Raw genomic sequence first — 14,337 nt, 5'->3', positions numbered from 1 at the left:
CATTACAATTCTTAATTATCTGAATATTATAGGTTACACATACCCTCAAATAAAAATTATTAGGTCTATGTTTTGGCATACAATGGCTGAGACATTTTGCAGACATGTTTTTACATAACTTGACATAATTAGAGATCCTGTGAATATACCCCTTTAACTGGCCAAAGACGTTGGTGTTTCATTTGGCAATCAAACACATTCGCAGAGAGACCTGATCATGTTTTACTTTGAAAGACATTATTATATTGTTTAGTTTTGTACTATGATATTAATTGAAACCAGTTTGTCAGGTTGTGGGAAAATAATATGGAGGATATGGATTTTTATTTGCTTTATATGTGCGTAAAGCTGAGTAAATGCAACCATAATTCAATTCAATTCAATTCAATTCAATTCAATTCAATTCAATTCAAACAACTTTATTAATCCCTCTAGGGGCAATTGGTTTGGAGCAGCTTGTACATAAAAAAACATAGATAAAACCTAGTGACACACAACAACAACAACAACAACAACAACAACAATATATGTAAGCTAATATATATATATATATATATATATATATATATATATATATATATAAATATATAAAACAGGACCCAAAACGATTACTGATGTAAATTAGACTAACTAATAAATAAACAGACTGAACAAGAACAGCAGAAGGAACAGTTTAATAAACGATAAAAGGATCTGTGACGGTAAAAGGATAAAAATCCATAAGAAATATAAAATATAAAATAAAGTTTGGAGACTTAAAATAAAAATAACTCAGGCTGTCATTTATCATCAGCAGCGTTCACTGGTCATTGAAAGCTGCAATTACCGTATTGACCTGAATATAGCGCGGCGCATTTTGTCTGGAGATGACTTTAGAAGAAGCGGGGGTTAGGTATGAGCTCTGCATGTGAGGACTAGAAGAGTAAATGTCATTACGCATTTGCAACAGCAGACCACGCACACAATTATCATGTTAACTGGAGCCAAACACCATCACTGAGAACTACCTACAATGTCAGGAGAAACAGATGGAGAAAAGCCACCCAAACATACGGTAACGTTATTATCTTCTCCACCGAATAGCCTCTTCTTCTTCGTCACATATTTAAAGAACCAGTGTGTGTGGGAGTTATGGGCATCTACTGGCACACATTTAACATTCTGTTAGTTATTATGTTTTCACAAGTGTGTAACTTTAATCAGCTGGAACTATGACTCGTTGTTGTGTTTTCGATAGTTTAGAGTGAGCCTTCTTATCTAAAGATAAAAGGCTGCTGAGAGCCCGCCATGTTGCACCGCCATGTTTCTACGGTAGCCCGCAACGGACTCTGGATAACGCTTTCGCCTTTTGACCGGTTGGAAGCCGTAGAAGAAAAGGAATAATAAGTGGTTGCTTGTGCTGCTTACTAAACTTTGTGAGAAGTTTGACAACCCAAATGTTGACAAATGGAGGATCATACTTATTGTTTAGAAGAAGAAAAGGCAAGGGAGCGTGAACCCTCGCCATCAAAGAAGCTAAAACATGAATAAACAAGAAGAATACGGGACAGAAGACGGCAGGAATGAAGGATAAACATCGGTGATGGTGTGGACTTTCGCGAATGGAAATCGCTGATGAGGGACAATGCTTTCCGTGATGTGTCGGTCGTGAACGAGCCGGTTCAAAGAGCCGGCTCTTTTAGGTGAACGATAAGATACGGCTCAGTCCGAGAGCCGTTTTTGTTTTCTTTACTTAAAGGGACTGTTTGTAATTATTTACACGTATAAATCACCCGGGTTTGTTTCCCATGCGCTGGCACATGCGCGCTCGCTTGTGGCTACACTGTTCAGACTCAGACTGCAAAACAAACTACCGGAAGCACCAAAACCGCAGTTATTTCTAGTGAACCTGGTCTGTTAAACAGTGTTGGCGCGATCGGAGGAGGCGGGGGAGACCGTAGCTTTGGTCTCCAGGGCCGGAGTCTCTGCTGTACTTTGCTCCTCTGCCTGCAAGCTTGCACACCTGCCTGCCTGCCTTCACTCACACACCGCGCGCGTTCTCGCACTCCACTCTAGACGTGCATGTGCGCACACTAAACACTGCAGGAGAGTTAGTTTAGCTCTGAGAATATCTAGTAAATGTACAGTGGACGTTTGTGCAGAAATAACTGCTGCAGATCCTCCAGACCAACAGAGGTTTCCCGTGTCTTGTGAAGTGACGGGGCTCCGCAGCGAGAAACGTTAACGTCTCTGACAGGGTGCCGGTGTCTCCCCTGTTCCCGGCGGTCGGGAGGCTGAAGCAGGACAAGCCAACACTAGGATCAGATCTAAGTCATGTTCATGGAGAGACCCTCGTCTGGTCAGCTAACATTACTGCCAAGCAGGTGAAATATAGAGTGATATTGTGGTTTTAGCTGACGTGTGTTGCCTCACTGTTTTGAGCGATGCTTGTTCATGTCTATTTCGAGCGAGCACAAGCGCGTGCCCGACACTGACTTTCGTTGACTTAACGGCCACAGGTGTCGCTGATAACAAGCATTTCTGAAAGTTACAAACAGTGCCTTTAAGTGATATATATGTGCACACATACTAATCAAAAATCAAAACAGTGCTAAATTTGGCTGAATTATAAAAAGGCAAAAGTGGTAAAAACGAAGAGCCGTTTGGGAGCCGAAAGAGCCGGCTCTTCTTGGTGAGCTGAGCCAAACGATCTGGCTCACTAAAAAGAGCCGGAATTCCCATCACTAGTTTCCTGCTGAACTTCAAGGCCACCGTAGGTTTTACTGGAGGAGGGAGGCGGGGTATTCAGTTGATTGCAGTTTGCAACGTCTCCACCAGATGCCACTAAATCCTTCACACTGCTCCTTTGACCGATTTTATATGTAAAACGGTCTCTTCGCTTCATAAAGTGTCTCCAAAAGGTGGTTGTCTTGTGCTTACAGTTGCTCCCCTCTACCCTGCACGGTGTTAGCAGACGAGGTTACCTTGTGTCTCCATCCTCTCTGTTAGTAACGTTAGCAACGGTAACCGCTTCCACACACACAGCGCGTGAGAGGAGGTGAGGCTGGATGTTTGTTAGCGCGGTGTCTGCAGCATAATTAAAACATGGCGGACTCGGAGGAATTTAGACTCAAACGCTTAAAGGTAAGATAAACTAAACCTATGATATATGTATATATCAACACTCAGACGGGAAGTGTGTATAGCTGATAATAGCTACATAAACGAGACATGTAGTTTATTGTGAGCTAGCTTCCTGTCGAGATGTGCACATTGAAGCTAACGTTAGCGAGCTAGCTTATCATTACAACCCCCTCTTAGCTTGCTGCTATTCTGCTGCACTGATGCACACCAAAGCTCCGTCCATCAAAATATGATCATCAGCAAACTAACATGTTCAATAGATACATGACGCTTTGTGTTTCTGTATTAATCCAGCACTGCAACTGTGCAGCTGATGGTTAGTTCCACTAAAGCCCTTTGCATCCTTTGCATCCTTTGCATCGAGGAGGGCTGCTGCGAACAATACAGAGAAGTGGAGGTTTTATTGTGTTTTAGTGTTTGCATGCGAGTCACTTTGATGGTTATCTTTACCCGAAGACTCCAGCAACTCCTACAGTGCCTTGCTGGATTGTTTGGTTTGTGTGTGTCTGTATAAGTTTACATATATGCCATAAATAGTGGGATTTTAAATGTAGTTTGGTGGGACGCCCCCTCCATACCACTGATCAGACAGCATGAGGCCTGTAGCCATTATAATCGATAAAAGCAAGACATTGATAACATAAAGGTTCGTATAGCCAGATTCCTTAAAACGTGGTCATGAAGATGATTTATTCAGTGTTATATTTACTCATGTTAACCTAAACAGTAAGATGCTCATTATAACAGTAGGACAGAGAGACAATTCTTTCTTCCATCTCACCATTCAAGTACACTACTGACAGTAGATTTTGGTGTGCTTGGTACTATGTCACTGTTATGTTATTATTCTGTTACTATGTGAATGTGGTGAGGATAGTTTGCTTTCTAGCCATTTGTATCAAAAAAATGTTTTGTTTGTTGCTGGAGGCAGACTGTGTGTAAGTATGGGTACCTGCTGGGCAAGTCCATGTTTATAGTGGATGAAGACAGAGCTGCAATGTGGGCAGTAGTTGGCCCAATAGACCCTTTTCTATGGCAGACATTTTTGACATGTGATGATAAGAAAAGCACAGATGTATGTAACAACATTCAAAGGTGGCTGCATTTAATTTACACCCTACAGGGCCGTGGTATTATGTGCATGCTGTTTCATTGACATGGTTTTTGAATGGAGAAGAGCCATGATAACCAGTATTGCTATGACAAGATAAATAAAAGGTAAAGGTCTGTAAAGGCCTTTGGATGTAACCACTGATGTTACAAGTAACCATAGATACATCAGTGCTTATCTTTCTGTCATTCTGTGCTTAATTTGAACACATCATTGATCTGAAAAATACAGTTGTGATGCACAAAAGGCCCTCCCTCCCTACGTTATGTGCAGCTCTAGTCGGCTTTGAGATGTAGACTTTAACACTGTGATATTGTTGTCTGAGAGGATGATATTAGCTGGAGGTTTGTGGGGCATTTCAAAATCTGATGGCACATTAAATTAATAAGAGTTGGAGTTGGAGTGGGAATATAATATACAACATGAATATCACTTTCTGAATGGTTCAGTGAACTCTTGAACTTATTGATTTTTTCTAATTGAGAGGAACAGATAATTAAGGTGTACAATTTGGTACCTGGGACCAGCTTCTCAGGGTTTAGGGGTCAGTTACTATGGGTAGAACTGTAGAGAACTGTGAACTGGGGTCACTGTAAATCAGAGTTGAAACACGGTGTAAAGGAACAGTTGATAAGGTGTCTTTTTTCCTAAAAATGAATTTGAGTAAATAATTGTGATAGTTGTTTTGTGAACATTTGAAGCTTAAGTTATATCTATCTAGCCTTTTATAGTTACGGTAAAAGTTTCACAGTACATTTTGTTCCCTTTGACATCATGAGGTTTTAAGCTGTTATTAGGTTTGACAGTGAAGATTAAAGTGCATCATTCCTTGAGTGCTAAATATGAATTTTCCCCTTGAATTCCCTAATCTTTTTCTCCCCCTACAGCATGAGGAGCGCCTGTCCAGAGTGTTTGACGAAGTGATGGGGCTTGGAGACTTTGCCGAGTCCTCCGGGGGTTCTGCCAGCTCTTCCAGGAGTGGAGGTCAGGACGAGGCAAAGGGAGTAGACGACACTTCAGGACAAGGGGAAAACCAACAGGTAGAAGAAGAGGATAGCAGCGGCAGCAGACAAGAAGAAAAGATGGATGAGGGGAGAGAGTCACCCTTTCCTCGCATTACCTCCCCTTCCTCTGTCCGACCCGCCTCGTTTACCATGGGCACTAACGAAGGAGGGGGAGGAAGTGGAGGGGCAGCGTTTGATGACGCACTGGATGGACTTCCTTCGTTTGGGCCAGAAGAAGAAGAAGAGGAAGAGGAAGAGGAAGATGAGGAGGAAGAAGAAGAAGAAGAAGAAGAAGAGGAGGAGGAGGATGAAGACTGGCACTTTGCCCTGCCAATGGGCACCAGGGAGGATGCTAAAGTGGGCAAGACGAACCGAAAAACCGGCCAACCAGGAGTGGGTAACAACGCAACTCGAGGCGAACCCTTTGCCCCCCCGCCCAGAGAGGAGGAGGAGGAGCGGGAGGATTTGAGCACTGAGTCTGCTAACACCTCCCACTCCTCCAAGGACCACACACCTGATGACAGCCGAGGTAAAGCAAGCTGCATGCACATGAGAATTTAGACAATTGTAAAGGGCAAGATTGATCACCAATGCCATATTGCAAGTGTCTATCCACTGTATCGTATCAAAGTATCTTCATAGGGCCCTGACACACAAGGACAAGAAAGACACTATTGAGTTGCATTATGGGAAATGTAGGATACAGTATTTGGGGGGCTTAACTAGGGGTGTAACAATACGTATAATTGTATTGAACCGGTTGGTACGGGATGTCCGGTTCGGTCTGCAACATCCTTTCGGTACGCCCTGTGACCCAAACAGCTGTCACAGGTAGTCTGTGAAACAGAAATTCTAGAGTGCGAGTTTTACCCGGAAAGTTTTCGCAGCGCACCAGTTGTTCTCTATCAGTTGTAGCAGTGCTGCATGCTTGGTGGTTTAGCCCATTTTATACCCAAATCCCAGGTATCGATACCGGTATGGGGACTAAAAAAGTTGAATCGGTGCATCCCTATTTATTACACATTGATTCGTCACATGAAAATGTTAACCATGTTTGTTCGGTTAACATTTCTTTATGTTTTATGTATTAAATGTGTTTTAATTGAACGTTTTCTTTTCTACCCTTCTGTCAGATGGAGGCGTCCTGAACCAGACAGAGGAGACTGAAGATAGCCAGGAGGGAGAGGTAGGGATCTGCAATGATTGTAATCTAACTGTAATTATACAATCTTTGAACCTTCAGCAGGTAATTATGAATACTCTTTATTATTTCAGAGGTCGCAGGCAGCTCCAATGGAGGACAGTAATCAACCAACATCTCCCCCTACTATTAATATTAAAGATGAGCCCATTGATGAGGGCTACGACGCTGCTTTACTGCCTCAGAGCTCCATCAGACAGATCAAAGAGGAGCTGGAGAATCAGGAGGTAGGTGTGGGAGAGAGAAAGTTATCAGTATTCATCTGCTGTCTATGTTCAGTACGAGGTGTAGATTTGTAATTTTCATATTGAACAATAGAGGAGATGATTCAACCAGAAAAGAATGATATATTTGGATTGAAGCTGCTGGCAGCCCCATACTGTGTGCTGATTGATAATAATAGTAGAATGTTTTATAGCAATACAGAAACTAGACCCATTTTCTTTAAATCAATAATTTGATAACATGGCTTAGGATCAAAATCTGATTTCTTAATGTGTGCTCATTTCAGGAGGAGCTGAGGATCAGCTCTGTCTACTCTGTAGGTGGAGGGAACACCTTCGCATCCCCGACCACCAGTGAGTTCAGTTATTGGTTCATTGTGACATGTTTTTCTCATTTTAACATCAGAGCTGGCATTTTGTTGTGGTCATATTGGGTTCTGTTCAGGTTTGTAAGTTAGATAAGAAGGTCACTTTAGCAGGAAGCTAATGGGGGTTTTAGACCCCGGCAGTTGCGTTTTAGTCTGGACGTACAGAAACGGAGAACTTTGAAAACGACGACGTAAACAGCCATGTTCGCTTCTTGATTGGGTCTTATCAGTCGTGACGTGTCCTTCCCTGATTCGTCACGCCCCGTAACATGAACTTTTTCCGGAAGAAAACAAACGACATCAGCCTCGATCACCAGTGGTTAATTCAACGGATGGATAATGAGTTACAAACGTTGCTGACCTTATTGTCTATGCTAGCAGCTGTTGTGCAGTTAAATTCTACATTTTATAACGTTACTACTGCCTACATGTGGCAACATGGCACATGGCAAGCTATTATTTGAGTGCTTTGCCTCAATTCATGTGTCCAGCACTGCTTCCTGTTTACACCGGCATGCGCATGCCCAGTGTGCATGGATGGTCACATGATATGCGTTTTCAGGCGTGGTGGTATGGACTGAGATTCATTCTGAAATGGCCCTAAACCGCTCGTCTGGACGGAGGTCGTTTTCATTTTAAAACAAAAATATATTAGTGTGGATGTAGTTAAAGGACCGAATGTCAACAGTTTTCATTGATTAAAACTAGACAAAACAGTTTTCTTTGACTATGATCTTGACTTTGACTAGGACATAAATACCCAGACTTTTAGTCAAGTAAAACTTGACTAAAGAAAACAGGATGAGGTTGACTAAATATGATAAAAACTAACAAGGAAATTTGACACAGGACCAAGACTAAATATAAAAAATATCTGCCAAAATGAACACTAATCCACTGCATCGCTGCCTCTCTCTGGCTCATCCAACAGTGCTTCCAAAATGTCCCGTTCAGTATGCAGATTTTCCAGCCCTGATGATTCAGTGATAGTGCACATAAAGTTTCATGTAGAGGAATGGTGTGTTTATGTGCTGTGGTGGAGCTAAAACTGTCCGACGTCATCAAAATATTATGTTTTATGACATTCATGTCAGGTAATTATTTGCATTCCCTGTTGAGTTTCCAAACATCATAGGCCAATAATGCAATGTGGCAGCTGAACAGTGAAGCTCTGTCGTCGGACTTTTACTTTAGCATGTGAATGCACCGCCTGGATGGAGCCACAGCAACAATATTTAAACTCTAAAATGAAGTAAATTAAATGGAAACCAGTTCGGACATGTGGTCCATTATGATGCATTAGCCATGTTAAGCAAGTTTCAAGGCTCTGTGAGTTGATTTAGATGGCGTACTAAAATGAACTGGACTGATTAGGGAAAACGGCATTTAAAACGTACAGCACCATTTGCCTTGAATTGGGAAATGGTTGTAGTTGTAAGTATGGCTGGGCGATATATCAAATATACTCAATGTATTGCGGCTCATTCGAAGGGGGATGAGTAAATGACGTCAACATTGAGTATAAATATAATTATAATTTTTTTTAAGCCACCGGCATGAGAGTCGCTTTGACGTTTCGCTTCTCCCGCGGCTCTCTCCCTTCAACAGACGCACTCTCCTGGGCGAGTGTGAGTGGCAATATGAGCATGGATGTGTGTATGGGGCGTGTGTTTTTGTATCTAGAGGGAAGCACCAAAGCGAGTTTATACTGTACGTGTTGAGGTCGGAAAAGGTGATGGAAGACGTCAGATTCCACTTCCTTCTTGCCTAGTTTTCCCTTTTTAGAGAATGCCATTATTTATTTACTTATTTCTCTAAATGTTGTCTTGTCTCGTCTCTCCTGTGTATGTGTACCTTACTCACTGACGCGAGACGCAATGCTTATCAGAATGCACAGATTTGATTGGCTGAATAGCATCACGTTAGAAGATTTACAATGCATGCAATTTGTCTGTCCTGGTCCTGGGCCGTTAAAGCAGTGCCGTAAAGCCTAGAAAACGGTTGAAATAGAAATGCTCTGTCAAAATTGAATAATCCCCAATAATTTAATCGGTTATCGGTTCGATATATGTCGCGATATAGCCTCAAAATATTGAGATATTATCTATAAGCCATATCACCCAGCCCTAGTTTTAAGCACACAGGATTCACTGGGCTGACTGTGGAAAACCATTAGTACGGTCATTTAGCAGTAGACCTTTTAATGTCAGACATACTGACAAATCATAGCTGGAAAACACAGGTGTAACTTAACATTAATAATGACTGCATTCAATCAAGATATTCCACTTCCCAGGCAGTGGTATTGTGTATGCTGGTTCACCAGAATAGCTCATTCTGACACTTAAATGGAACAGAGCCCTTGTAAATGTTATTAAATACATCTTTGTCAGCTGCCAGAGGTTCAAAAAGGCACAAATTCCATGCATGTTGTGTTATTATTAAAAGTGATTAAAAAAAAAAAATGTAATTTCTTCTTCTTAACCAACCTTTCCCCTCTTATCCTCTCAAGTGCCGGCAGCAGCAGTCCCAGCTCCCCCTACGACGACCATTTTCATCCCAGGTAGAGGTGCCGTCCTACAGGCCATGGCTTCCCTCCCTCTCAGACCACAAGCTCCAATCCCAAGTTTACTACCAGCTCTGCTACCAGCACCCCCACGGCCACCTCCGCCCTCCGTTCCTGGCAGCGTTCGCTGCAGTGGCTGCTCTAAGGTACTGCTGTAACTTCGTGCTGCTTAACAAGACCCCGTCTACATAGATGTGCTTATTACAAAGGAAAACTGTTATTATTAATGTCAAATGGTTAAATGATCTCTGTTTTTTTGAATAGTTAACACCACTCATGTTCTATGCATTGTTATTATATATGTATATATATCTTATATATGGGATATTGAAATATTTACTATATTGATGTCATGTCATGATTAGCTTTTTGTTTCGTGTCAGTTTTCTGTTTCATGGTTCTGTTAAATGGTTGTAGGTTCTGCTGAAAGGTCAAACAGCATTCCAAAGGAAAGGTTCGACGCAGCTCTTCTGCTCCACAGTCTGTCTGACAGGCCACCTGCCTGCTGCCAACAAGAACCGATCCTGTTTCCAGTGCAACAGGTACATCTTTGTTTCCACTTGACATCAGTAGGAACTTAAATCAGGGTTTCATTTAGCTGACATAAGCTGGTAGTTGGTTTATATACTGTAAGTTGTGTTCATTTACCACATGAAAGTTATGCTTTTCTACTTTAAAGCAAAACTATGTTTATTTTAGGTTTTGTTTAGTCAAATAGGGGAGTGTAAAGGGTGCCGTAAGGCAGCAATACATTTCCACCATATTGCTGACAGCAAATATTTGGATTAAGTTTTTAATAAAACACCTGTTTTTTTTTTTATTATTATTTACTGTTGAATTCTATTGTAATTGAGAAATTGTGTATTCAGTGGCGCACATGTCAGAATCCTAAATTCTATATACATGTAAAAAGCAATTTTCCTCACCAAAGCGCTTGATGTATGTACAGTGTAAACTGCTATAGTGATCTTGACTGTCTGGGTCAAATTGATCATATAAGCAGATATTGTGCTTTATTTCTCCAGCAGATTACCATCTAATTGACATTTGTGTATTTATTACATGAATATAAAGCAATGAAACCGCTTTGCTATTTACTGGCTCGCTGCCAATTCTTCTGCCTTTTCCCTCACCCAGGGCGTGGCATTGCCATTTTTGGCCGGCTCTGCAGAGCGAGCGTGCAGGCAGGTGAACGGTGCCCCTTTGCCGGGGCTCCTCGTTCTCTCACTCTGTAGCAGTATGCAGGGAGACGGGTGCTGGTCGGCATGTGTGCTGCAAGCCAGTTTAGCATCAGCAAAGTTTCACTTAGGGGGCATTACATGACCAGGCATTATCAATCCACTTGGCAAGGGTGGCTTCAACCACAGGTTCTTTCCCCGTGCACGTTCGTTTTTCATTCAGAGAAAATGGCATGAAATCAATGTGCACGCAGCACCAGCCTACGGTATCCAGCCGGAAAGCAGACGGTCCAAATTCAATTAACTGCAATCAAATTCTACTAAATTAGTTAGTCTAACATAGTTTTAAAATGATTTTGGATATGTAGCAATGTATGAAAAGACCCAAAATAAACACTGTAAGCAGACTGTCCCAAGCTAAGGGGTAGATCACTGTAATCGTGATCACTATAAGCGGTTTCAACTCTATGATTGTGGGTTTTCTTTCCCATTATATCACTATACGTATTGTCATTTTTATTTAAAGAGCACTGTAACTCCTGCATCGTTTAATTAAGGTGAAACTTGATTCATATATTTTTAACTCTTCCAAACAGTTTTTTATACCGACTTTTTACGCCTTGTCTAGGTAAGAAACTTGGTGCCACTGTTCCTTTGAAGCTTGCATGCATAATCAAAATAATAACGTCTGTCAATTTGAATTCAGTATTTAACTTTTCATCCTTGTCACCACTTTGTATGTTCCGTCCCCTAACCTGTCATCATCCTGTATTTTTTTTGACTACTGTATTTATTTCTCTCTGCAGGGAGATTCTTCAGCCCAGGGACATGATCACGATTCCAGACGACGGTAACTTCGTCAACTTCTGCGGCCAGTTCTGTCTGTCTGTCTTCAGACACAAGAAGAAACAGGTTGACAAGATTCCTGATAAATGGGCTGACAAACGACTAGAGAGGAAACCTGAGAAACCGCCTGAGAAACCAGTGGAGCGACCGCCTGACAAACCCATGTGCAGTGTCTGCAAAGTCTCTAATAGAGTAAGAGACAACAAAAGGCTGTTTTTATTAAGTTAACAGTTTCTCTGCATCTTTACTCTATGGTCTAATTCTCTTTTTTGTCCTTGTTTTTAAATGTTATCATCTCTACAGCAAATTGAGCACGAAGTCACCCATCAAGGTCGTCTGCACAGACTCTGTAGTGATGCTTGTTTTCTAACGTGGCGCAAGATGCGGCACTTAGCCATGAACTGCTGTGAAGGCTGTGGACTTTACTGTAGTAGCAGCTCAGGCTCATGTCAGACGCTCACAATTGACAGATCTCAGCTCAACTTCTGTGGTCCTACCTGTATTGGCACCTACAAACAGGTATGCAATAAAATATATTTTTATATAATATTGTTTGGTTCATTTTAAAATAAGGAGAGTTCAGTATTTATGACAGAAGCATTTAGGATGAACATTTTTGCACATTACTGGCTCCAAATGGCAATAAGATGTGAGTTTGAGTACACAGAATGTAATATCAGAAACTCACACACAGCACTGTCTTGATGTTTATCAAGCAAATATAAACTTCAATACTAATTGTTTAATTTTTTTTCTCGCATAGACCTGCAGAAAGACGGCTGAGTGTGCCTACTGTCACAAAATTGCGATAGTGTCCCTCACCATCATGGAACGAGACCAAAGGGGCAAAGTCCAGCTGTACTGTTCATCCGCTTGCGTGGAACAGAGTCGACCACCCCGACACATTCTCACTGGTAGGACACACCACAGAGACACACACTCACGTGCAAAGGATAGCTGGTATATGCGGTCTTAAATGAAGAACTTCAGGCTTCAGATCTTCTCAGTGACCACAATAATATCCTTGCTGGTTTAGAATAAATATACTAGAGGCAAGGATTTATTGAATTTAAAACATTACAGGTGGCACCTCAGTAAAGGGAGATTTGTCAAGTATTTAATACTCTTATCAACATGGGAGTACGGAAATATGCTTGCTTTATGCAAATGTATGTATATATTTATTATTAGAAAACAATTAACACAAAACTATGACAAATATTGTCCAGAAACCCTCACAGGTACTGCATTTAGCATAAAAAAATATGCTAAAATCATAACTCAAACCCAACAGGCAGCAACAGCTGTCAGTGTGTCAGTGTGCTGACTTGACTATGACTTGCCCCAAACTGCATGTGATTATCATAAAGTGGACGTGTCTGTAAAGGGGAGACTCGTGGGTACCCATAGAACCCATTTTCATTCACATATCTTGAGGTCAGAGGTCAAGGGACCCCTTTGAAAATGGTTATGACAGTTTTCCTCGCCAAAATTTAGCGCAAGTTTGGAGCGTTATTAAGCCTCCTTCGCAACAAGCTATTATGACATGGTTGGTACCAATAGATTCATTAGGTTTTTTAGTTTCATATGATACCAGTATCTTCACTGTAGTTTTAAAACTGTCTGCTACAACCTCCTAAATCACAAGTTGTGTTAATGCATTAAAGAAATTAGTGGCATTAAAATAAAGTGACGTTAACGCGTACGTATTATCGTACGTATTATCGTACGTATTATCGTACGTATTATCGTACGTATTACCTCTTAGTAGCTGATCAGTGTCATATTCCCTATTTTTTGCCGGTTAGATTCACACGTGTGCCGCGGCCACGTGATAGTTAATGTTGGCACATGGCGTCGGCACACATGTAAATCTACCTGGCAAAAAGTAGGAAATATGAGACTGATTAGCTGGTCACTGGTCATGGCTTATCAGCTGAAAACCGTCCAGCTTCGATCGGCTGCCAATTGACTGGTGCATCTCTAATCTTATCTTACTTTATATCGCAACCAAAGCCAGGGAAAGCCTCTTTTATTATTAATTAATACACATAGTGCATGCTCACATACTAGCAGCTGTTTTTTTTTTTTTTTTTAAATGTTACCCTTTTCCCTTAGGTGCTGCATTCCCCTGCTGCCTGTGCAAGGTATCAGCTGTTCCTCAGTATCATCTGGCCATGGTGGACGGCACCATTCGTAACTTCTGCTCCTATGACTGTGTTTCTATATACAGGGTAAAGGCACCAGTAGCATAAGAACGTTTGTGTATCAAATACAAGTTGTTAATGGAGCATCTGTTGTCTAACTCTAGTCGTCTTGTTGATTTGACATTGCTCTTATTTATCTTCACAGAAGTCTGGTGACACCTCTCAGCCAGACCTGATCAACGGAACCTCTGTTCTCAGGGACCCCTCCCTCAGAGATGCCCCCAAACCGGGGCCCTCTGCCGGAGCCGGCTCAGTCCCTCCCATCCCTCAGGACTACCCATCTTCAGTTCCCTACCCGGGCCACCATCCCAGTCATACCTCAGTGCCCCCACTGGTGCCTCCCTTCCCAGCCATGTCCTCCCCCACTGTCCCAGGGCAAGCCCAGGCCAGAGCACCCACCGGTCAGCCCCTGAAACCAGCAGAGGGTGTGCCCGGTGACCCCTCCAAGCTGACCTGCCATCAGTGCAGCAAACAGTTCAACATGAAGCCGCTGCTATTAAGTCACCAAG

At 41.9% G+C, this 14,337-nt stretch overlaps 1 protein-coding gene across 3 annotated transcripts in view; it reads left to right on the top strand.

The window, feature by feature from the left end:
• The first annotated feature begins 863 nt into the window (after nucleotides 1–863).
• LOC141783801 (zinc finger MYM-type protein 4-like) overlaps nucleotides 864–14,337 on the top strand; it is a 32,569-nt gene continuing 19,095 nt past the window's right edge. For 2 of the 3 annotated variants that reach the window (XM_074661318.1, XM_074661316.1), the window contains exons 1-12: nucleotides 864–1,054; nucleotides 5,122–5,767; nucleotides 6,372–6,424; nucleotides 6,514–6,666; nucleotides 6,951–7,017; nucleotides 9,544–9,743; nucleotides 10,015–10,139; nucleotides 11,582–11,813; nucleotides 11,925–12,140; nucleotides 12,385–12,535; nucleotides 13,740–13,855; nucleotides 13,974–14,336. In XM_074661318.1, the coding sequence (XP_074517419.1) occupies nucleotides 1,013–1,054; nucleotides 5,122–5,767; nucleotides 6,372–6,424; nucleotides 6,514–6,666; nucleotides 6,951–7,017; nucleotides 9,544–9,743; nucleotides 10,015–10,139; nucleotides 11,582–11,813; nucleotides 11,925–12,140; nucleotides 12,385–12,535; nucleotides 13,740–13,855; nucleotides 13,974–14,336 (2,364 nt within the window). In that variant the 5' untranslated portion in view covers nucleotides 864–1,012. Of the gene's footprint in view, nucleotides 1,055–2,950; nucleotides 3,124–5,121; nucleotides 5,768–6,371; nucleotides 6,425–6,513; nucleotides 6,667–6,950; nucleotides 7,018–9,543; nucleotides 9,744–10,014; nucleotides 10,140–11,581; nucleotides 11,814–11,924; nucleotides 12,141–12,384; nucleotides 12,536–13,739; nucleotides 13,856–13,973; nucleotide 14,337 lie in introns of those variants that run through there. The other variant, XM_074661317.1, reaches the window with a different exon arrangement.

The sequence above is a fragment of the Sebastes fasciatus genome, chromosome 15 (assembly GCF_043250625.1).
Source record: "Sebastes fasciatus isolate fSebFas1 chromosome 15, fSebFas1.pri, whole genome shotgun sequence".
NCBI lineage: Eukaryota > Metazoa > Chordata > Actinopteri > Perciformes > Sebastidae > Sebastes > Sebastes fasciatus.
This window is presented reverse-complemented; position numbering and strand designations above follow the sequence as displayed.